The 22621-nt window shown below is 40.3% G+C and overlaps 1 protein-coding gene across 3 annotated transcripts in view; it reads left to right on the plus strand.

Annotated features, from left to right (window-relative positions):
* Window positions 1-22621, plus strand: part of CRYBG3 (crystallin beta-gamma domain containing 3) — a 120084-nt gene that overhangs the window by 30651 nt on the left and 66812 nt on the right. For all 3 annotated transcript variants that reach the window (XM_044940695.2, XM_044940690.2, XM_006074556.4), the window contains exon 3: window positions 15749-16170. In XM_044940695.2, the coding sequence (XP_044796630.2) occupies window positions 15749-16170 (422 nt within the window). The remainder of the gene's footprint in view (window positions 1-15748; window positions 16171-22621) is intronic.

Below are 22621 nucleotides of genomic sequence, written 5' to 3' on the forward strand. Positions count from 1 at the left end.
CACTGATAGGTTCTTCTGCTTCACATATTCTGCTATTGATTCCTTCTAGAGTATTTTTAATTTCAGTAATTGTTTGTCTCTGTATGTTTATTCTTTCATTCTTCTAGGTCTTTGTTAACTGATTCTTGCATTTTCTCCATTTTGTTTTCAAGTTTTTTGATCATCTTTACTATCATTATTCTGACTTCTTTTTCAGGTAATTTGCCTATTTCCTCCTCATTTATTTGGACTTCTGTGTTTCTAATTTGTTCCTTCATTTGTGTAGTATTTCTCTGCCTTTTCATTTTTTTTTTTTTTTAACTTATTGTGTTTGAGGTCTCCCTTTCCCAGGCTTCAAGGTTAAATTCTTTTTTCCTTTTGGTTTCTACCCTCCTAAGGTTGGTCCAGTGGTTTGTGTAAGCTTAGTATAGGGTGAGATTTGTGCTGAGTTTTTGTTTGTTTTTCCTCTGATGGGCAAGGCTGAGTGAGGTGGTAATCCTGTCTGCTGATGATTGGGTTTGTATTTTTGTTTGTTGTTTAGATGTCCTGCACAAGGTGCTACTGGTGGCTGGGTCTTTTATTCAAGTGGTTTCCTTTGTGTGAGTTCTCACTATTTGATACCCTCTAGGGTTAGTTCTCTGGTAGTCTAAGGTCTTGGAGTCAGTTCTTCAACTCCAGAGGCTTAGGGCTTGATATCTACTTTTGCATGGTTCTATATATTCTTTTCCTCTGGTCAGGTACTCCTGTCCACTCTCAGCTAGTGTTCTGCATGCACTTCTGTGTCTGAAGATGTATTCCTAATGTATCTGTGCAGAGAGTTGTACTTCACATCCACCTACTCCTCCGCCATCTTGTTCTCCTTCCTTCACTGATTCTTTTCTGGATAACTTTCTTTTGGTGTGGATGTTTCTCAAAGTCCTCAACCCTCAACATCGGTCTTTCAAAGTGGTATCTTCCAGTCTCATTACTTCACTTCATCTTTCAACTCTCACATCTCTACCCAACACCCCTCTTGAGCTCTAGACTTGATTTTCAGAGTTCCAAACATTTCTACATACTGCAAATTCAGTCTGCCCCAAAGCCTCATATTTTCAGAGGTGTTCTCTCTCTATATATAAGTTGTTGACTTCCCTGGTGGCTCAGACGGTAAAGCGTCTGTCTACAATGTGGGAGACCCAGGTTCAGTCCCTGGGTTGGGAAGATCCCCTGGAGAAGTAAATGGTAATCCACTCCAGGACTATTGCCTGGAAAATCCCATGGACAGAGGAGCCTGGTAGGCTACAGCCCATGGGGTCGCAAAGAGTCAGACACGACTGAGCAACTTCACTTTCTTTCTCTCTATATATATATTGATATATTTGTTTGGGAGGAGGTAGAGAGCATCGTGTAACTGCCTGGGATGGGAGAAGAGCCTGGAGCAACAAGTACTCTATTTGGAGATACTCAACCAAACTCTTCTTTTGATCCCATGTCTCATATTGTCCTAAGTGGTACCAAGAGTCTTCAGATCCTGAGCTTTTCAGGTGGTCTGTTGACAGTGTGTCTATTGATTATTTCTCCTTGTGATCAAAGTTCCCTGTTGCTGGCACTTGGTGGACGCTTCCTCTGGTCAGTTACCATGCTTTCACCTGCTTTTGCCATCTAAGGCTTTTCTGAAATCTCTTATCTGCTAATATCTATGCTCTTCTCTCTTTGTACTTATAACTTAAAAAAAAAAAAAAAAAAAAACCTCTTACTGTCATTTCAGAGTGTTTTGCACAAGAGAAGAAATCAGTGTTTGTGGTTTGTCTCCAGTATTAATCAGAATTTTTATCTCTTAGTAGTCGAAAATGTGGAGAGATTGTCGCTCAACAAACTCACACTGTTATAGAGAGGAGGCAGGAGAATTCAGATGCAATTCTACACCTTAATGCTTCCCATTTGTGAACTTAATTTATAACTTACAGACTTAATTTACCGAAAAGAAATCCCGTTAAAAATTAAAGGAGCTATGGCAATAAGTCTGTTTTCAGAATGAGTCATGAGCTAAATAAAATGAATTAAATCTAGATCATAGGTTATGGAATCTCCAAACCAGGCCTAAATAAATTTATGACTTTTAGGCTTGTTCTCAGTAGCTTAGCATCTGCTTTATGTAAAGTTTGACTCTCACCTTATTTTAGAATTGTTGCTCATAACCAATCATACAACGCAGGTGAAGGCCCTGGCATCTTTTGAAAGGCAATGATTGATGTATGTCTGTGATGTTTCTAGGGATAACCACAGAGTATCAATATTGTGCCTATTACTGTAAGTTGTTAATAATTCATAGCCCTTATTCTTAATATCATCATAAGTAAATTACTGAAAAAAACTATGCTTTTTAAATTGTTGCCACTGTTGACTGATACATAAAAGTAGAAGTGTGACTCAAGAATAACTCACTGAAGAAAAGTAGTCACAAATTATTCTTAATGTCAATACCTATATTGAGGGTACAGTACTGTTTAGTAAGATGAATATGTTAAATTATGCATTTGTTCATATTTTGATTTCTGTAGTGCTTCTTTCCTTATTGGTCTTTTTCAACACTTTTTTGGCCCGAGGGAGAGGGGAAATGGTAGTCAAATTTAAACATACTGGATGTTTTCATAGTTAGGAGAAATTTAATTACTGAAGTAATTTTTGGAATAAATTATGGCCTTAATACATGCTTGCTACCTTTATTCTCAGCAATGCAAATAGCCATATGACATCAACTTAATATCAAAAATAAAAATGTTTATTTTTCAAGCACAAGAACTCTTTTTAAAAATTTTAACTGTATTTGGACTTGGAACCCCACATATAAACAGGTTAAAGCAAAGCTCCCCTGTTGGTGATGGGAATGAGTAGCCTGGAGCCTCAGAGTCAGCCACTACTCCTTGCCTCTGCCAGCCATGGCACCTCCTTGGAACAAGTTTTTAAATTACAAGCAGTGATGGAAAGAACAGTCTTTGGAATCAGATGTATCTGGGCTCAAATCCTAGGTCTCCATGTGGTAGCTTTCTAACCGTGGAAAATTTATTCAGCCTCTCTGAACTTTGCTTGTTCTCTTTAGTCAGGGCAGGCGGGGAGAGGGGGAAGGGGTGTCTTACTCTTATTTTATAGAAATGTTTTAGAATGAACTGAGATAACATGTGCCGCATTGTACAATACCTGACACAGAGGAGGTCCTCAGGAAAAGAGCGGCCTTCTTATCACATGAAGTTTGACTCCAGCTTAGAATCTCACTCTTTGTTTAAGAATGGTGCAGACTTTTTCTGTGTGTCTGGAAATCAACTATTAGAAGCATTGATTTTTCTGTCACACTTGAAGGCACACATGAACATATGTACACACACTGAATTTTAGCTAAAAGTCGAAGCATCTCACCCCTTGATTGCTTCTTTAAAGACTAAGTGCCGTCAAGGTACCTGAAGTGGAGATGACAATGTGTGTTACTGTTCACGTGATCAAACAGCCAGAGAAAAGCCTGTCAGTGCAGCTGACACTGGTCTGAGGCCTTGATATCCCAGCGTTCTTGAATGTTGAATGTATTGCATGGTATCTGGTGTGATTTGCTACACCAACCTCTCGTAAACCTCACTTAGTCCTACCCTGTGGTGTGATGGAGTACCTTGTCAGAGTGGAAACTGGGGATGAAGGGTCATGTACCTACTCCAGATTTTTGTGAGTAAATATGCCTCCAGAGGTGCCAGATACTGATTTGAGAACATCAGAAGGAGCTCAAGAAAGCTCTCCTAGAATTAAAAACATTATCGTGGCCCAGTGTTTTCACTGGAGACGTTTTTATACCATAACAGAAGGGAATGGCTTTTCTTTTGTTACGTCGTTAACTTCTTTTCTTACCTTACACACCTGCCCTTGTTGATTTCACTTTTACCTACATTTTAGCCTACAACAAAGCTGTCCTTCCAGCCCAGTATGTTGTTCTGAGCTTCAGGGTGATGGAGCTGGTTCTTTGACGGGCCGTTCCTATGAATGTCACTGGGTATGAGATTTGACTCAAAGTTGAATTCAGTGTATTTTATCCTAATTTCCTTCTGTTCCCATATTCCCTGTCCTGCCAAAAAAAGTGAAAGTCATGTTCGACTCTTTGCGACCCCATGGACTGTGGCCTGCCAGGCACCTCTGTCCGTGGAATTCTCCAGGCCAGAATACTGGAGTGGATAGCCGTTCCCTCCTCCAGGGGATCTTCCCAACCCAGGGATCCAACCCAGGTCTCCCATATTGCAGGCAGATTCTTTACCGTCTGAGCCACCAGGGAAGCAAAAGTCCTGCCAAAAGGTGCCACCAATTACTCAGTCTTGATATCAGAGAATGATTCTGCCAAGCAGTGTGTTGTGGCCAGATATCTTAGGAGAAAACTAACTAGAATTCTCTAGTAGGCATCTGGTTTTAGTTTATAAATGCCCAATTTGGGTAACCATAAGTAATCTAGGTAATAGTCCTACTCGCAATGAAAGCATAAAGTCATTTGCCTTCACCTTGTGATTTTGTTTATGGGAAGAACACACACATACACACATGCACATGAATATGTTGTATGTGGGCAGTTTCCATTCTGAAAAACTTGAGTTGTAGTAATTTCCCAGGCAAAGAGGGCAAGGGATAAATGGTATCAGCAGTGATAATAGTGTTGTGCAAAGACATACCTGTAGTAAGAGGAAGCAAGAGGGGAGAGGAGTAGAAAACAGGTCTCAAGAATATCTGAGAACACACATGGTGACATCAGGCCCTGTAGGCATTACAAGTGACAAGAGATGGAATAAAAGGCACATGGGAGCTCGATCCACCAGGCCCTTGAATGCCATGCTAGGAGGTCTGGATTTTATCCTGACAAGGGTGCACAGGCATGAGAGCCCTTTAGGGATGGTCAGATTTGAAATCTGAAATATTGCTGTGGCTTTTGTGTGGAGAGCGGACTGGGGAACTTTAGGAATGGAAGCAGGGACACAGGTTAAGTCACTCACTGCCAGCAGCTTTCTCAGGGTGAGGTCATGGTGTCCTGGCGTTTCATTGACTGTTCAACAAGTGGGAATGTTACAGTTTACAGAAAATGGGCAAGAATGAAGACACAGCATGGTCAAGTTCAGTTTGGATGTACTGAGTTGGAGGTTCCAGTGAAGCGTTCAGGTGGCTAGCTGATGACTGGATATACAGTTTGAGTTGAGAATACACATCTGAGAATCATCAGATTGATTGGTAAGAAATGAGAACGCGTAAGAAGATCATGAAGGTAAAGCAGCCCTGGGCTGGAAGCTGGAAAAACGTGATATGCAAAGAAAGGATGGCTAGAAGAATGTGAACCAGAAGGAGGCGGAGAGAATGTTGAGAGAAGAAGCGAAACCTCAGGGTGATGTCATGGGAGCCAAAGGGAGATTGGCTTTCAGGATCAGACCCAGTCTTACCTCCTGTAGTCATACCACATTAGATCAGAGCAGAAAAAATATGTTGAATTAACAAGTATGAAAGTGTCTCTGAAGCCAGATTGCAGCGGCTAAAGAGTCACTGAGAGGAAAGGGAAAGAAGATGGTGACAGTTGGTAACTTCTGTCAATGAGGTTGGTAGTGAAGAGAGGAGAAATCTTTCCCTGGACTTAAACTTTGAATGGTGGGCTTATGGACGGGCAGATGAGGAAGTGAGGGGGCTGTTTAGAAGACATCAAGCACTATGAAATGGTGCCCTGGTGGATTCTTGGAGGAGGAGTCGTCCTCCCTGCATTGCGAGGGTGAATGAAGGAAGTGGGACTGATGCTGCCGCTGTGATGCAGATAGAGGAGGGGTGGGGGCAGGACTATGAGAGAGCATCTCTGTGAAGTGGAAGGTAGGGTCCTCTGCTCAGCGAGGGATGAGGTGGTGGAGGGGATGACTTAAGGGATGTGGTAAAGCTTTGAAATAGCTTCCATCGGAAATGGGGAGGTTGCAGACTGATTTCCAGCAGAAACTGTAAATCATTAGTTGTTGGCCAACTACATCCACTTAGCTGTATGTATCCCCATGGATTTTTAAACCAAGACATAGTTACTTTGTGGAAAAGATAAAACTGGAATTTTGGGGGGTGGGGATGACCAAACAACAAACAAAAGAAACTTTGAGTGTGTTAACCATATTTGATAACTGGACAGAAAAGATATGAAAATTTGTGGGAACTGAGACAGAACGAGAGGCCAGAAGCTGTGATGACACAGAAGGACTGATGCACCTGGCACAGTGGGGTAAGAGAGCTGAAAAGATGAGAGGGTGTGACTAATTCGGGAATGCCGGAGACTGAGATTCACAGGCTGGGTGCTTATGGGTAAAGACAAGGGTCAGGGTTAGCCAAACAGTAAGGCCCAGCAGAAGTGGAGGTCATCGGATTTGAGGGTGCTAAGGAACTGGGGCTCAAGGTGTTGTAAGAATCATGCCTGCTGTGCACGATGAAGGCAGAGCCTGAGGGAGAAGGGACGCCCAACCCATGTGCCCGAGAGACTCAAGGAGGAGTCATGTGGCTCTTCACTGTTTCTCACTCAGCAGGCGCTTTGCTGACACTCCCTATCCCTTGACCGTCTTGACCTTGTTCCCTGTGCCATTCATCATGTTGGGACAGCACCTGGCACTTGCTAGAGACTACCAAAGGAGGTGACATACTTATGCCCATTAGACCTGAAAACAAGTTCTTACATCACTGGAATGTACACTCTATGAAAGCAGGACTGTTGGGTTTTGTTTTGTTTTTCACTGTTGCATCAAAGCACAGGGAAGTATCTTATAATTCATCACCCAGAGAAGAATGAATACCTTGACATCGACATTGGCCCTGACTGCTCCTTGGTACCCCTGGTGACAGCCCCTGGCTGCCTTCCCCCAAACACTCTTCCAAGTCCTCTCTATTTGGGGAGCTCAGATCCCAGCTCCACCTCTGCATCCCTCCTTCAGCTGAGCGTCTCTCCTCTCACTTCTGAGGTCAGAGCCACGTGTTAGACCTTGCTCATCATCTTCTCCCCCTTACAGAATTGCTCAGGCTTTAGCTGCTTCCTTATCACTGTAGTTGGAAGAGGAAGTACTCCTACTACGCTCCGAGGCTCATGCTTCCCCTTTTTTAGACATATTAGGGACTGTACTCATCATCTCATCACCTTTTGCTTTTCTTTCTTGAACCTGTCATCCTTATCTTGTTCAGCAGTTACTCCCTCCCCACCAGGTATACAGCTGAACCATAAAACAGGAACAAAAAGACATTTCTTCTGTCTTGGACCTTAAACTGTCACCTTTCCTCCCCTTTTTTCTAGTTAAAAAAGTCTCTCAAAAGTGTTCCCCTCTATTTACCAAGTGTTCCTGTTTTCTTGCTATGTGTCCACTGTTTAACACCTTGAGTTTAGGGCTGTACGCACGAATTCCTGAGCTGTTTTGACTATTTCTCCTGCATTCCTAGGGATTCCCTATGGTCTTCAGTTCCTTTGTTTATTAATCCAGCAAGTATTTAAGCACCTCTTATTGTCAGGCACATTTCAAGATGCTAAACATAACAACAATGAATAAAACAGACGAATAACCCTGCCTTTGTGGCTTTTACTTTCTAGAGAAAGAAACATATCAAGTAATGTGTGTTTGTGAAATGTGTATTTGATACTAGTAAGTACCTAGGAGAAAAATGAGGCAGAGAAGAGATGCAGGCAGTTTCGGAGTGGAGGAGTTTACTGTTTTAGACTGAGTGACTGGGGAAACTTACAATGAAGGGATGACAGTTAAGTAAAGGTCTGAGGGCGGTGAGGGGGTGTGAGTCGATAGCTCTGTGGGGGAAGAAAATGCTAGCAGAGAGAAGAGTGAATGCGCAGTTCCTGAGGTATGAGTGGGCCTCATGTTTCTGAAGAACAGTGAGAAGCACCATCCTCATCTTCCTTGACCTCCCAGTAGCATTTGCCATTTGTTCCCCTTTGCTTTTGGAAATGTCTGCTGGGATGACTGTTCTGGTTTTGGCCTTCCCCATCTCTTTCACTGATTGTTTCCTTCTTTGTGCCTGCCTTTTAATCTTTTTTTTCCCTTTTTTTTCCCCCCAGTGCTTTTTTGTTAGTCCTGCTTTCCCCTGCACATGCTGTGTATCACCAAATCACATTCTTAACTGGGCTCTGACTGCTTCACTGGGGACCACAGATTCAATATGTCTGACATCTGCTTTGTTGCCTCACCTCCCCCAACCCCCACAAAGGCTCTTGCCTTCTGTTTTCCTTGTCCATTATTGGCTTAACTACTTAGTCTCCCCATTTAGAAAACTTAGTTATCTGTGACTTTGTTATCTCTCACCCGCCACTTCTAGTTGGTCATCTTATCGACCTCATTCTCCCTCCTCTGTGCCCGAGTCTTCTTCAGCAACACCCTTGCCGTAATAAACTTACTTCACACTACGTGTGCTCAACGCATGCTCTACCTTGTCTCAAGTGCTCTTCTCGCCCTTCAGGAGCAAGTGCACATGTTATCTCCTCTCTGCAGTGGATTCTCCCATATGTCCAACTCTTTGGAACCCCATGGACTATAGCCCACCAGGTTCCTCTGTCCATGGAATTCTCCAGGCAGGAATACTGGCATGGATAGCCATTCCCTTCTCCAAGGGATCTTAAGCACTAACATCCGTTGGATCATTGAAAATGCAAGAGAGTTTCAGAAAAACATCTACCTCTGCTTTATTAACTACGCCAAAGCCTTTGACTGTGTGGATCACAACAAACTCTGGAAAATTCTTCAAGAGATGGGAATACCAGACCACCTTATCTGCCTCCTGAGAAATCTGTACGCAGGTCAAAAAGCAACAGTTAGAAATGGACATGGAACAACAGACTGGTTCCAAATAGGGAAAGGAGTACATCAAGGTTGTATGACTTATATGCAGAGTATATCATGTGAAATGCCAGGATGGATGAAGCACAAGCTAGAATCAAGATTGCTGGGAGAAATGTCAGTAACCTCAGATATGCAGATGATGCCACCCTTATGGCAGAAAGCAAAGAATTAAAGAGCCTCTTGATGAAAGTTAAAGACGAGAGCAAAACAGTTGGCTTAAAACTCAGCATTCAGAAAACTAAGATCATGGCATCTGGTCCCATCACTTCATGGAAAATAGATGAGGAGACAGTGAAAACAATGAGAGCCTTTATTTTTTTTTTGGCTCCCAAATCACTGCAGATGGTGGCTGCAGCCATGAAATTAAAGGACACTTGCTCCTTGGAAGAAAAGCTATGACCAACCTAGACAGCACATTAAAAGCAGAGACATTACTTTGCCGACAAATGTCTGTCTAGTCAAAGCTATAGTTTTTCCAGTAGTCATGTATGAATGTGAGAGTTGGACTATAAAGAAAGCTGAGTGCCAAAAAATTGATGCTTTTGAACTGTGGTGTTGGAGAAGACTCTTGAGAGTCCCTTGGACTGCAAGGAGATCCAACCAGTCAATCCTAAAGGAAATCAGTCCTGAATATTCTTTGGAAGGACTGATGTTGAAGCTGAAACTCCAATAGTTTGTCCACCTGATGCAAAGAACTGACTCCTTGGAAAAGACCCTGATGCTAGGAAAGATTGAAGACAGGAGGAGAAGGAGATGACAGAGGATGAGATGGTTGGATGGCATCATAGACTCAATGGACTTGAGTTTGAGGAAGCTCCAAGAGTTGGTGATTGACAGGGAAACTTGGCGTGCTTCAGTCCTTGGGGTTGCAAAGAGTTGGACATGACTGACCAACCCATTGTGTACATAGCTCTCCAGTGCTCCACATGGTGATGCAATGATGAGTATCTTGCTAGACTGTCAGCTCTTTGAATCCACAGCTAAGTCTTATTAATCATTGTACCTAATGCTTTCCTGTATTTCCCTGTTTTGGACACATAGCAAAGAGGATAGACAGACAGATGAATTTGGACCTAAGCACACTTCATTACAACATATTGAGTATGTAGGGGAAAAAAATTAAATTCCCCAAAATACATATGCCTTCATAAGTAGCCTTTATATGTTATATGCAGAGTACCAGCATCTTTGAGGACAACTGGAAACAATGTTTTATTAGTGTTTGCTTGAATCCTGAGTGTTTTCATTCTGTTTCTCACTTGTTGAATCAGTGGCAGATTGTCCAGTTGGCAGGTGACATTGGCCCTAGCTTGTGGCAGGCTGAACTTCATTGCTGTCTAGGCTGAAGGCTTAAGAGCAGTTATTTTATATCAGACTTTTAGTATGTAGTTATATAAATACACGGTTTGTCATGTTAATAACAGTGCCCTTTCCTGCTAATTTTGGTCTCTATAAATACTTTTCTTGTTGTTGTTGAAGGTATTTTAATTACTGACACTAATTTCTCATAGGATTATAAGGCAAAAATTAAGCAACTAATAAATTTAAGGAAACTGAGAAAATGTTCTTATTACATTTAAGATACAGGGATTCTGGGATAGCAAAGAAGTGATTACTGAAAGGAAGGAGAATTAAGTGGTTTTTAAAAAATTTATATGTATCACTCTAAAAAGGTTAAATGTGAAGGCATTCACTAGTTTAGCAAAATGTATTTTCCTTGCTTAGGAAACAGTCCATTATATATTTAAAAATTTTTTTTAATTGATTGATGATTGTTTTACAATACTGGCTTGATTTCTGTCATACATCAACATGAATTAACCATAGGTGTACATTAGTCCCCTCCGTCTTAAATCTCCCTCCCACCTCCTGCCCATCCCCACCCCTCTAGGTTATTACAGAGCCCCAGTTTGAGTTCCCTGAATCATAAACAGCAAATTCCCATTGGCTGTCTATTTACATATATTAGTGTATATGCATCCATGCTACTCTCTCCATTCATCTCACCATCTCCCTCTTCTCCCCGTCCCTTGTCCATAAGTCTGTTCTCTATGTCTGTGTTGTATCAGATCAGATCAGATCAGATCAATCGCTCAGTCATGTCCGACTCTTTGCGACCCCATGAATCGCAGCATGCCAGGCCTCCCTGTCCATCACCAGCTCCCGGAGTTCACTGAGACTCACGTCCATCGAGTCAGTGATGACATCCAGCCATCTCATCCTCTGTCGTCCCCTTCTCCTCCTGCCTCCAATCCCTCCCAGCATCAGAGTCTTTTCCAATGAGTCAACTCTTCGCATGAGGTGGCCAAGTACTGGAGTTTCAGCTTTAGCATCATTCCTTCCAAAGAAATCCCAGGGCTGATCTTCAGAATGGACTGGTTGGATCTCCTTGCAGTCCAAGGGACTCTCAAGAGTCTTCTCCAACACCACAGTTCAAAAGCATCAATTCTTCGGCACTCAACCTTCTTCACAGTCCAACTCTCACATCCATACATGACCACAGGAAAAACCATAGCCTTGACTAGACGAACCTTTGCTGGCAAAGTAATGTCTCTGCTTTTGAATGTGCTATCCAGGTTGGTCATAACTTTCCTTCCAAGGAGTAAGCATCTTTTAATTTCATGGCTGCAGTCACCATCTGTAGTGATTTTGGAGCCCAGAAAAATAAAATCTGACACTGTTTCCATTGTTTCCCCATCTATTTCCCATGAAGTGATGGGACCAGATGCCATGATCTTCATTTTCTGAATGTTGAGCTTTAAGCCAACTTTTTCACTCTCCACTTTCACTTTCATCAAGAGGCTTTTTAGTTCCTCTTCACTTTCTGCCATAAGGATGGTGTCATCTGCATATCTGAGGTTATTGATATTTCTCCCGGGATTCTTCATTCCAGCTTGTGTTTCTTCCAGTCCAGCGTTTCTCATGATGTACTCTGCATAGAAGTTAAATAAACAGGGTGACAATATACAGCCTTGACGTACTCCTTTTCCTATTTGGAACCAGTCTGTTGGTCCATGTCCAGTTCTAACTGTTGCTTCCTGACCTGCATGCAAATTTCTCAAGAGGCAGATCAGGTGGTCTGGTATTCCCATCTCTTTCACAATTTTCCACAGTTTATTGTGATCCACACAGTCAAAAGCTTTGGCATAGTCAATAAAGCAGAAATAGATGCTTTTCTGGAACTCTCTTGCTTTTTCCATGATCCAGCGGATGCTGGCAATTTGATCTCTGGTTCCTCTGCCTTTTCTAAAACCAGCTTGAACATCAGGAAGTTCACGGTTCACATATTGCTGAAGCCTGGCTTGGAGAATTTTAAGCATTACTTTACTAGCATATATATGGCATCTAGAAGGATGATACTGATGAGGTTCAGTACCATCCTTCTATGCCATATATATGTGTTAATATATGATATTTGTTTTTCTCTTTCTGACTTACTTCACTCTGTATAACAGGCTCTAGGTTCATCCACCTCATTAGAACTGACTCAGATGCATTCCTTTTTATGGCTGAGCAGTATTCCATCATATATATGTACCACAACTTCTTTATCCATTCATCTGTCAGAAGACATCTAGGTTGCTTCCATGTATATTGGCTATTGTAAATAGTGCTGCAGGGAACATTGGGGTACATGTATTTTTTTCAGTTTTGGTTTCTTCAGTGTATATGCCTAGGAGTGGGATTTCTGGGTCATATGGTGGTTTTATTCCTAGTTTTTTAAGGAATCTCCATACTGTCTTCCGTTGTGGCTCTATCAATTTACATTCCCACCAGCAGTGAAGGAGGGTTCCCTTTTCTCCACACCCTCTCCAGTACTTGTTGTTTGTGGATTTTTATTATGGCCATTCTCACTGGTGCAAGGTGATATCTCATTGCAGTTTTGATTTGCATTTGTCTAATAATGAGTGATGTTGAGCATCTCTTCATGTGTTTATTAGCCCTCCGTATGTCTTCTTTGGAGAATTGTCTGTTTAGCCCTTTCGCCCACTTTTTGATCGGGTTGCTTGTTTTTCTGGTATTGAGTTGTATGAGCTGCTTATATATTTTGGAAATTAATCCTTTGTCAGTTGTTTCGTTTGGTATTATTATCTCCCTTCTGAGGGTGTCTTTTCACCTTGTTTATAGTTTGCTTTGCTGTGTAAAAGCCTTTAAGTTTAATTAGGTCCCACTTATTTATTTTTGTTTTTATTTCCATTATTCCAGGAGGTGGGTCATAAAGGATATTGCTATGATTTATGTCATACAGTGTTCTGCCTATGTTTTCTTCTACAAGTTTTATAGTTTCTGGTCTTACATTTATGTCTTTAATCCATTTTGAGTTTATCTTTGTGTATGGTGTTAGGAAGTGTTCTAATTTCATTCTTTTACATGTAGCTGTCCAGTTCTTCTAGCACCGCTTAATTGAAGAGAGATTATCTTTTCCCATTGTGTATTCTTGCCTCCTTTGTGAAAAATAAGGTGCCCATATGTGTGTGGATTATCTTTCGGCTTTCTGTCTTGTTCCACTGATCTATACTTCTGTTTTTGTGCCAATACCATACTGTTGGAAGCAGTCCATTGTATTTTGAAAGGAATTGTCAAGTAAGTAAAAATAATTGAGGCAGTGAGATAAATAGTAGTTTTGATTTTATAGAAGTTTTTTGTCTTGATTTTGTTGATGTCAAAAATGTAATCATTATATTCTGTTTTCCTTTAAAAAAAAAAACAAAACACTGTGCCAGTTTTATAAAACCCCCTTGTGAATCTGTATGCATTTAAGAATATTGGTATTATTTTAGTGAGTAGCCTACAGTTCACTTAAGCATTGTGGCTAGCCATTACAACAAAGTAAATGGAGTAAAGGACAAAAAAAAATAACACATGATCACTTTCAAAATGTCATCTAGCATATTTTCTGCTGTCATATTGAGAGGCTATTTAAGCTGTTGACATGAGGAGAGAGCGCAGTTCATTTATAGAGCAGGCTCCCATAAAGAGCAGAAGGCTTGGTGGATGAGGTGGAGATATGTGGGCTTGAGTTGCAGTTGAAACCAGTAAAAGGTGAGACTTTGACTCTAGAAGGCTGGTGGTATTCTAAATGTAAAAGACTCAGAAGTTATATTAAGGACCTAACACATAGAAAAATGCTAATGTGTTTATTCAAAAATAGTCCTGACTCCTAAGGTTGGAACAGACCTTGAAATATGGTTCACTTGAAATTAATTTCCTAGGCTAATGGGTTCTAAACATTTTGCAGCCATTCATATGCCAAGTATTATTAGTGGTTAGTGGAACACTCCTTTAAGCTGTTTTGAATTTGGATTAAAACAAGGAAGGAAGTGAACAAATGACATTTGGATGTTCTTGCCTTCTTGAAGATCAGCTTCTTACAAAACTTCATCCTGTGAACCTGCAGTGGCCTAAGGTGGTTTCACCTTGGCACGTTGATATTTTTCTGACTCACACTTGAGCTTTCCTTTTATAAGGACCAGTGAGTGTGACATCTGACAGATACTATCAGACGGCATTCCTCGTACAAGTAGGTGAGTGAGCATGTTGGGAAAGGCAGGCTGAGTTGGCCCCTTTGCCTGAAGCTAAGGACGCTTTAGGCAGGAGAGAGCGTGGACTGCCAGCACGGCCGCATGGTGTACACGAGAATGGAGTGTGCTTCACTGCTGCTGCTGCTAAGTCGCTTCAGTCGTGTCTGACTCTGTGCGACCCTATGGACAGCAGCCCACCAGGCTCCTCTGTCCACAGGATTCTCTAGGCAAGAGTACTGGAGTGCGTTGCCATTTCCTTCTCCAGTGCTTCACTAGTAGGTTCATTATGAGCAGGTAAAACACACCCCTGAAAGTGTTCAGCATCTGCAAGAATTCCTGGTGCTGCCCACCATCTGCGTTAATGCATATATCAGGGCTTTGTGTTTTGCCATTTTTTTTTAATTTGGAGTATAATTGCTTTATAAGCTCATGTTTCTGCTGTACAACAGAGTGAATCAGCTCCAAGTATTAACAGACATATATCCCCTCCCTCTTGTCCTTCCTCCCCCGCCGCATCCCACCCATCTAGGTCATCACAGAGCATCCGGCTGAGCTCCCCAAGCTGTACAGCAGGTTCCCAGAGCAGGAATAGAGACGTGTACACAGGGAGGGGAAAGGGAGGGTGCTGTGAATTGGGAGAGTAGGTTTGACATAGATATACCTCCATGCATACCATGGAGAGTTGATAGTGGGCTTTCCCTCTCAGTTGATACACCATGCTGCTGTCTTTCCTCATCTTCTTGAGAAACAGTTTTCTATCATGTGGTAGCTTCAGGGGTTAACACAAGCAGAAATGATGAAGTCTGTTTAGGTGTTGTCTGTATGGAGCACATAAGAATACTGTCTATTAGTTCTGTAATAACAAGGGCTAAATTGAGATACATAGAAGGTTTGCTATGATGTGTGCCTTTACTTATCTCTCCACACTTACCTTTCGCTCTTCTCATTTTACAATCTTACCTCCAGTCATTTTAAATTAGAAGCTGACTCCTCATTGGACATGGAGAGAAGATGGATGTGTGGGCTGGGGAAGGTCGTGGGGTTGGGGGGAAGCAGAGACAGAGGGCGATGCACGGGCATCCCACTGGCTCTGTCTACGTCTCCTTCCAAGGGCACACCCCCCACCCCAAGTTACCTCCTCTGCTCTCACCGCCCCCAGACCTACTAGTTAGCTCTGGGCTCCCACGTGGACTGTACTTCTCCCTTTGTGACATTTACCATATCATGTTGTTAACGCTGTGCTGACTGTGCCCTTTAGTAGGTTGTAAACTATTAAGAGGTAGAAACCATCCATCTCATTCACAGAAATATCCCAGGCCTTCAGCACAGAGAGTATCACGCAATAGGTTAGCAGTCAGCCCGTGTCATTTTTTAAAATGATGATGCTTAATATTCTCTGTTTTTTCTAAGATTCCCCAAAGTGAGGACAGAAGGACCCAGGCCCAGCAGCTGATCACTCTTCCAACACCGGAAGATTCCAAAAAGCCCAACGACCTTTCCAGTTCCACTTCAGAGGCCAAAATAGGAGAAAGTGATAAACAGCCAAAAGAAAGCTTCTTCCAGTTTCTAGGTAACTTATTCAATATCTCAGGAAAATCATCTCTTGGTGAAGCCAAGCAGTCTTCTTTCAAAGATGAACATGACAAACCTGAGAAAGACTTACGAAATCCCAGTCGTCATGAGGAAGGGGGCCAAAGGGAAAGTGCTGGTGGCTCCCTGAGAACCCAGGTGCTTCCAGCAGAGGAACAGGAGTCCAGCTCAGCTGAGCTCTCAGAGGCCTTTTCTTTGGATACAACACAAGACAGTGAACAGGAAACCGGTGACTTGCTGAAGTAAGTTTAAAATTTACTTAGCTGAAAAATTGAGTTTTGGACCTAGCCTTAGTTCTATTACTATTGATTAAGGGGATTTGAAAAAATATTGTTATATCCCTGCTACTAGGTGAAAAATTACATGATTCTGTATACCATATCTAGGGTCTCTTGAGCTATTTTAGTGGGTGGTACTAATATCTTTTAGTTGCTAACTTTGTTATAGTACAAGATTTACTTCCTTTTTTTAAAAATAATTTTATTTACTTATTAATTTTTGCCTGTGCTGGGTCTTGGTTGCTGCACACAGGCTTTCTCTACCTGCAGTGCGCAGGCTTCTCATGCGGTGGCTTCTCTTGTTGCGGAGCATGGGCTACAGAGCACAGGCTCAGTAGTTGTGGTGCGTGCGCTCAGCTGCCACACAGCATGTGTTCCCTCCTGGACCAGGGATCGAACCAATGTCTCCTGCATTGGCGGGCAGGTTCTTTACCACTGTGACACCAAGGAAGCCCACAAGATTTATATCTGATTTAAGACTTCTTTAAATGGGGGTGTTTTCTGTTGTCTGAATTCTTCTGTAGTCAGACAGGCAGTGTGTTCAGTATCTGCATTTTGGGAACAAAGATAGTCCTATGATTTGTGTTCACATTCTATCAATATCGTTTCTTTGTGGAATCCAATTAAAGGGATTAAGAGAAGAAATTGACTGTATTTATAAAAGTAGCCTTTTGAACCTTTCTCACAGCTCCAAGAAACAAATTTTGCACAAATTTAAGGAGCATTTCACCACCCCTTTTTTCTTTCTTTGATAAACAAATGGGCACTAACTTGTTATTCTTTTATTTAAATGAGCTAGAAGGAATGTTTTCTATCCAGAAAATGTTTATAACAATGTTGAGTGCATTAGACATTTTGTGTAACGTATAAGTATTCATTCATAGCTAGTAAGGATCTGATTCATTGATTTTAATTTAACCTCTACTTGAGAATTATTCTTATTATTTAAAGAGATCATCAGTACCGTAGGCAGATATTGATGACAATTTAGAGCTGTGTGATCCTTTGTAGTTTCAAAGTGTCCTCAGGCATGTGCTTTCAAACAGTTCCTCACAGTAAGCTTTTAAGATAGGTGTAGGCACAGGCCCATTTTATGGTTGTGAGAACTGAGACCCCAAGTGGATTCAGGTTTACCCATCAGGAATGCTGAGGTGGGACTTGCCCTGCCAGATCTTAAAATGTGCCCATCAAGCTACATTAATTGAAATGATGTCATAATACTGGTACAATATTTGCTAGATCCTTAAATGGAACAGAATAGACAGTCTGGAAATAGACCCTTATATGTTTTCAGATTCGAGCCTTCAAATGTGACAGCATTATGCATTCATGTAGAAAGGAAAACTTGAGGAAATTGGGTAACAATTGGGAGAAAAAATAAAAACTAGTCATGTCATTTTATATTAAAATTAGAGAAGAATAAAAATGATTAAGAAACATACAAAACTAAAAGCATCTAAGTGTGAATTATTTTGGTGAGAAGCAGTTTTCTAAGCATGATAGCAATGGAAAGTATCTGGAAAGAGAAAGTCAGTAGACAAAATTGCTTCCCATTTTCAAACTCTCTTATGCCAAAAATCATGAGCAATACAGTAAATTGGCAAATGAGAATGCTTTAACTGACAAGCATTTTAGTTAGCTCACCAATAGAATAAAATGGACAAATAAAAACAAGTCATTCAGATAAGTGAGGAAGAGATTTATTCTCACTAGCAATCAAGGAAGTGCAAACTAAAGTGAGAACTTTTCTCCTACTAAACTGATAACAGTAATAAGTGATAATATTCTATAGGAGTTGGAGTTGACTTGGCTAATGCTCATATACAGTGCTGTGAGTGGAAGGCTGCATGTATCAGGAACCTTGAGAAGCTTGTAGGTCATTACTGCTGCTGCTGCTGCATCGCTTCAGTCATGTCCGACTCTGTGCGACCCCATAGACGGCAGCCCACCAGGCTCCCCCGTCCCTGGGATTCTCCAGGCAAGAATACTGGAGTGGGTTGCCATTTCCTTCTCCAATGCATGGAAGTGAAAAGTGAAAGTGAAGTCGCTCAGTTGTGTCCGACTCTTAACGACCCCATGAACTGCAGCCTACCAGGCTCCTCCGTCCATGGGATTTTCCAGGCAAGAGTACTGGAGTGGGGTGCCATTGCCTTCTCCAGGTTATTATTAATGATATACAAAGATGTTTATTGAAACATATGTAGGAACACATCATTGGTAACAAATGTCCAATAGCAGACAAATGGTTAAATTTGGGTGCATCATAATAAAGTGAAAGTGAAGTAGCTCAGTCGTGTCCGTCTCTTTGCGACCCCCATGGACTGTAGCCTACCAGGCTCCTCCGTCCATGATAAAGGATTATCCAAAGCAGTGCTATTGTTCAAGTTCAGTCCCTGGATCAGCATCACCTGGGAAGCATTAGAAATGCAAGTTATCTGACTCAGACCCACTAAATCAGAGTCTCTAGGAGTGGGGCCCAACAACCATCTAACAATCTCTCCAAGTGACTTTTTGTCTCTAAAGCAGTTTAAAATGGTGCATATTTTGAGGTTACATGGGAATTGAGTAGAATCAAAGGTTTGTGGTTTTTCTTTTTTCTCCTTTGGGTTTGATTAGTAGGTCATGTTATTTCCTTTGATATTAGACAACAGAAAATGGAAGAGGATTCTGTGCCTGTTCTTTTTAGTAAAACCCTCCTTGATGATAGAATAATTGCTTAAGGCAGTTCACCAGAACCACCTCAGCAAAGAACAATGATTCTTAGAGGAAAGAGAAAGACCACTGGGCCCCCATTTTGACTGAGGCACAGGCTTTCTCCAGCCCAGCTTCAGAAATCCTATAGGTTATCAGGTTTAGAATTATTTATAGTGTTAATAATGTTCTGTTAAAAACTGTCAATTTGTTTAGGAATTATTATATAAAAGTCAAATACTGTTTTGGTTAATAGTACATTTTGACAGTATAATTACCGTCTGCTTATACCTGATTTTAAACATTATTTCAATAATATATCTGGAGAAGATATTTACTAATAACTTTGAGAATCTGAATTTTAAAGGTTAAAGTTTTATTTCTGTGTTATGAATTTGCTAAAAGCATGGACATTTCATTTTTATTAAGAACATGTTGTTGTTCACTTGCTAAATCCTGTCCAGCTCTTTGCAACCCTGTCCAACTCTTTGCAACCCTGCAGACTGCAGCACACCAGGCTCCTCTGTCTTCCTCTATTTCCTAGACTTTTCTCAAATTCATGTTCATTGAGTCAGTTATGAGCATGTTTCAAATATAAAACTTTATTTAAAATTGAATCTATACTTTTGAAATTACTAGAGATCCCTGGGTTGGGAAGATCCCCTGGAGAAGAGAAAGGCTAATCCACTCCAGTGATCTGGCCTGGAGAATTCCATGGACTGTATAATCCATGGGATCGCAAAGGGTCAGACATGGCTAAATGACTTTCACATCGCATCACTTTAATCACTATTAATACAATTTTCAAATTTTAGACAAGTTATTAGCTATAATTTGAAGTGTTTGTAAAAAATCCTCATCAAAAAGCATTGTAAATGATTTCATCTTCACTTAATTAAAAATAATAAACAGCTTTGCAATTGTTTTTATGTATAGTTGACTATATAGACTTCATTTTTAATATCCTTAAAGCCTTTAAGTAAACTTGTTTGGTAACATTTTTTAGATTGCTTTCCATACTTTAACTCATCCTTCTGGTGTAATTTGTATAGGAAGCTACTTTGTTATTGGGTTGAAATTCTTGAAAATGTTCTATAATGCTTCCATTTTCAGCAGATTCCTATCATCATGAGAAACTCTTCTATTAAAACTTTATTGTGATTTTTTTTTTAAAAATTGCTGGTTTTACAGCTTTTATTTACATAAAAGAGTTAAAAATCTTCCCTATTGTGAGAGAAGATATTCTTAACTATATAATTCGAAAGAAAATAAATCTTAATGCTAAAAAAGTAGCTTAATCATACTTGCTAAAAGTGAATTAGGTAGATGTATCCTCTAATGCTAATATTTTCAGGCAGCTTTTACAGAATTTTCTTTGAAGAATGATGCATGTCCTTGGTTGACCTATGTAGTATCAGATGTATGGGATTTATCCAGGATAGAGCACAGCCATGTGTAGTGCCTGGAGGCTTAGTAAGCCTTCACATGATAGGTAGGTATGTTTGGGCTGAAATGCATAAAAACCTTTTCACATTTTCAATCTGTACATCTATTCCCTTAAATATTTGAGTTTTTTAGATATTTTACTTTTCTATTAGTATTATTCTGATCACATACTTCTACTTTTATAGGAAAAGCTACACATCCCATGCACAATTACATAACACATGACAATACATTCTTTATTTTGTGAAATCCTTTTTAATTTTCCATATTTAGCTTATTTGTAAAGTTATATATTTTTGACATTTCCATTTTGTTCCTTTTCTTAATTAGGGAAAAACTTAACAAAGGACAGTTCTACATTCTTAATACTGTTCAATTGTGAAGACTCAGCTACAGCCTGTGAAAGAACACTGTAGAAAATAGACTATCTTGGTATGACTAACCCTTTATAGAGTGTGAGTGTGGCTCATCAGTACCTGCAGGGACTAATTATAATACATGAAGCTAAGCTTGCGACTTTGATGTTCAGTGCTTTAAACGTGGCAGTGTAGTTGTTTAGTATAAAGAGTGCATATTTTAGTTACAAGCATGTAACATTTCCATACAGGGTGCTGCCGGAGATTATCTCGTCAGAAATTTAAACGAGTTCATATAAATCAATTTAATCATTTCCGTTGAAAGTACCCAGAAAACTCCCCAAATGGAAAATAATTATTCCACCAACCCCCCCTAAAAAGGACTCCAAAACTACCAAAAGGCATTCCTACAGTGAACTGAAATTTTCCTGGAGTGGATTTTTCTCTGTGGTTTATTTTAATAGAAGTTATTTTAGATCAAGGATTGATATAGAGTAAAATGGTTAGGATGGTGTAGGTAGTAAGAAAACCTAAGTTTTACTACACATGAAGAATAAACTTTGGATCCTTCTCTCATGGGCTGTTTCTTTGGATATCATGTACATTTTGGAGATCTTTGGGGTGGAGGGGAAACACTGCAGTCTTGAAAGTAGATTTTTAATTATAAAATGTAAAAACTTTTAAAAGAAAAATCAAACAAAACTTGTCATTTTTCATACTTCTGGATCTTGATATATTGTTTTGAAAAGCTCTTGTACTTTCTGAATAATTTATGCATTTTAAAATAGGATTTTACCACTGACATAAATTCACCTGTATGTGTTTTTCTCTTAAACAGGTTCCCTTATCCAGCATTTTAACTTTGTTTCATAACTGTCTTTGGTCTAGCCTGAAACTCCTGCAGCAGCTAAAATCACTTCTCCAAGGCAAAGCTTTTCTCTACACATTTCCTATACCTGTTTTAAAATGGACAGTAAAAATAAATGAATGTAACCAATACAAATTTTGTATAATAGTGGTGCGGTAGGATTTTAGAGGCCAGCAGTTATATAGGTTGAAATAAAGTTTCAGCTAAAATTAAAGAACTTTGTAAGGGGCCAGGTGATGAAGATTTTACATCTCAGAAGTTTGCTTTGTGTGTTATCATGCAGACAAATCTATCATTCTTCATGGTGTTGCTTTAAAGTTGAGAAAAAACATCATGTTTAGTTATTGGAATAACTGGATTTCCTAGTTATTCATATGAGTTCTATAATGTTTTGTTAATTATATGTTTAACCTGAAAACGTTGGAATATGCATCAGGTTTTTCTACCATACATTTTTGTAGTTGAGACACTAAAATATAACTAGTACGCAAAACTGAAAGCACTTTTGTATCAGTTTTTTTTGGATCCGATTAAGAAAGTCGAAAACAAATCGCTTAGCATTTAGTATCATTGCTTTACTTAAGCCATTCATTAATTCACACAAAGCTATTAAGCATACACCATTTGTCAGGTCTTTTGTAGAGCACTTAAAAATACAAAGATGATGAAGATAATAGTGTCTGTCTTCAAACAGTCACTAGGTTAGTGGGGAAATAAATTGGTACATAGATCTTTTTATGGCAAGTCTGTGCTCAGGGCCGTTTGTACCCAGAGATCAGAGGCTAACTGCCCATTCTAGTAACAGTAAACAGGTCCCGGGGTGGGTTTGCGTTAGAAATAACTTGGGAGCTGAGTCTCGGAGGGTATGAGTTTCTGTCTGGGGCTGGCATGGAAGAAGGGGAAAGAATGGTGTGTATGAAAGACCATAAGGCAGCGTAGCATAGCATCAGAGCTCCCAGAGATAAGATTCTCCAGAACAATGGATGCTGAGAATATCAGGAACTGTAGTCTAGGGCTGAGAAAAAGTTGGGAATTGGTGCTAGAAATCTTTTTT

Source organism: Bubalus bubalis, chromosome 1 (assembly GCF_019923935.1).
Source record: "Bubalus bubalis isolate 160015118507 breed Murrah chromosome 1, NDDB_SH_1, whole genome shotgun sequence".
NCBI lineage: Eukaryota > Metazoa > Chordata > Mammalia > Artiodactyla > Bovidae > Bubalus > Bubalus bubalis.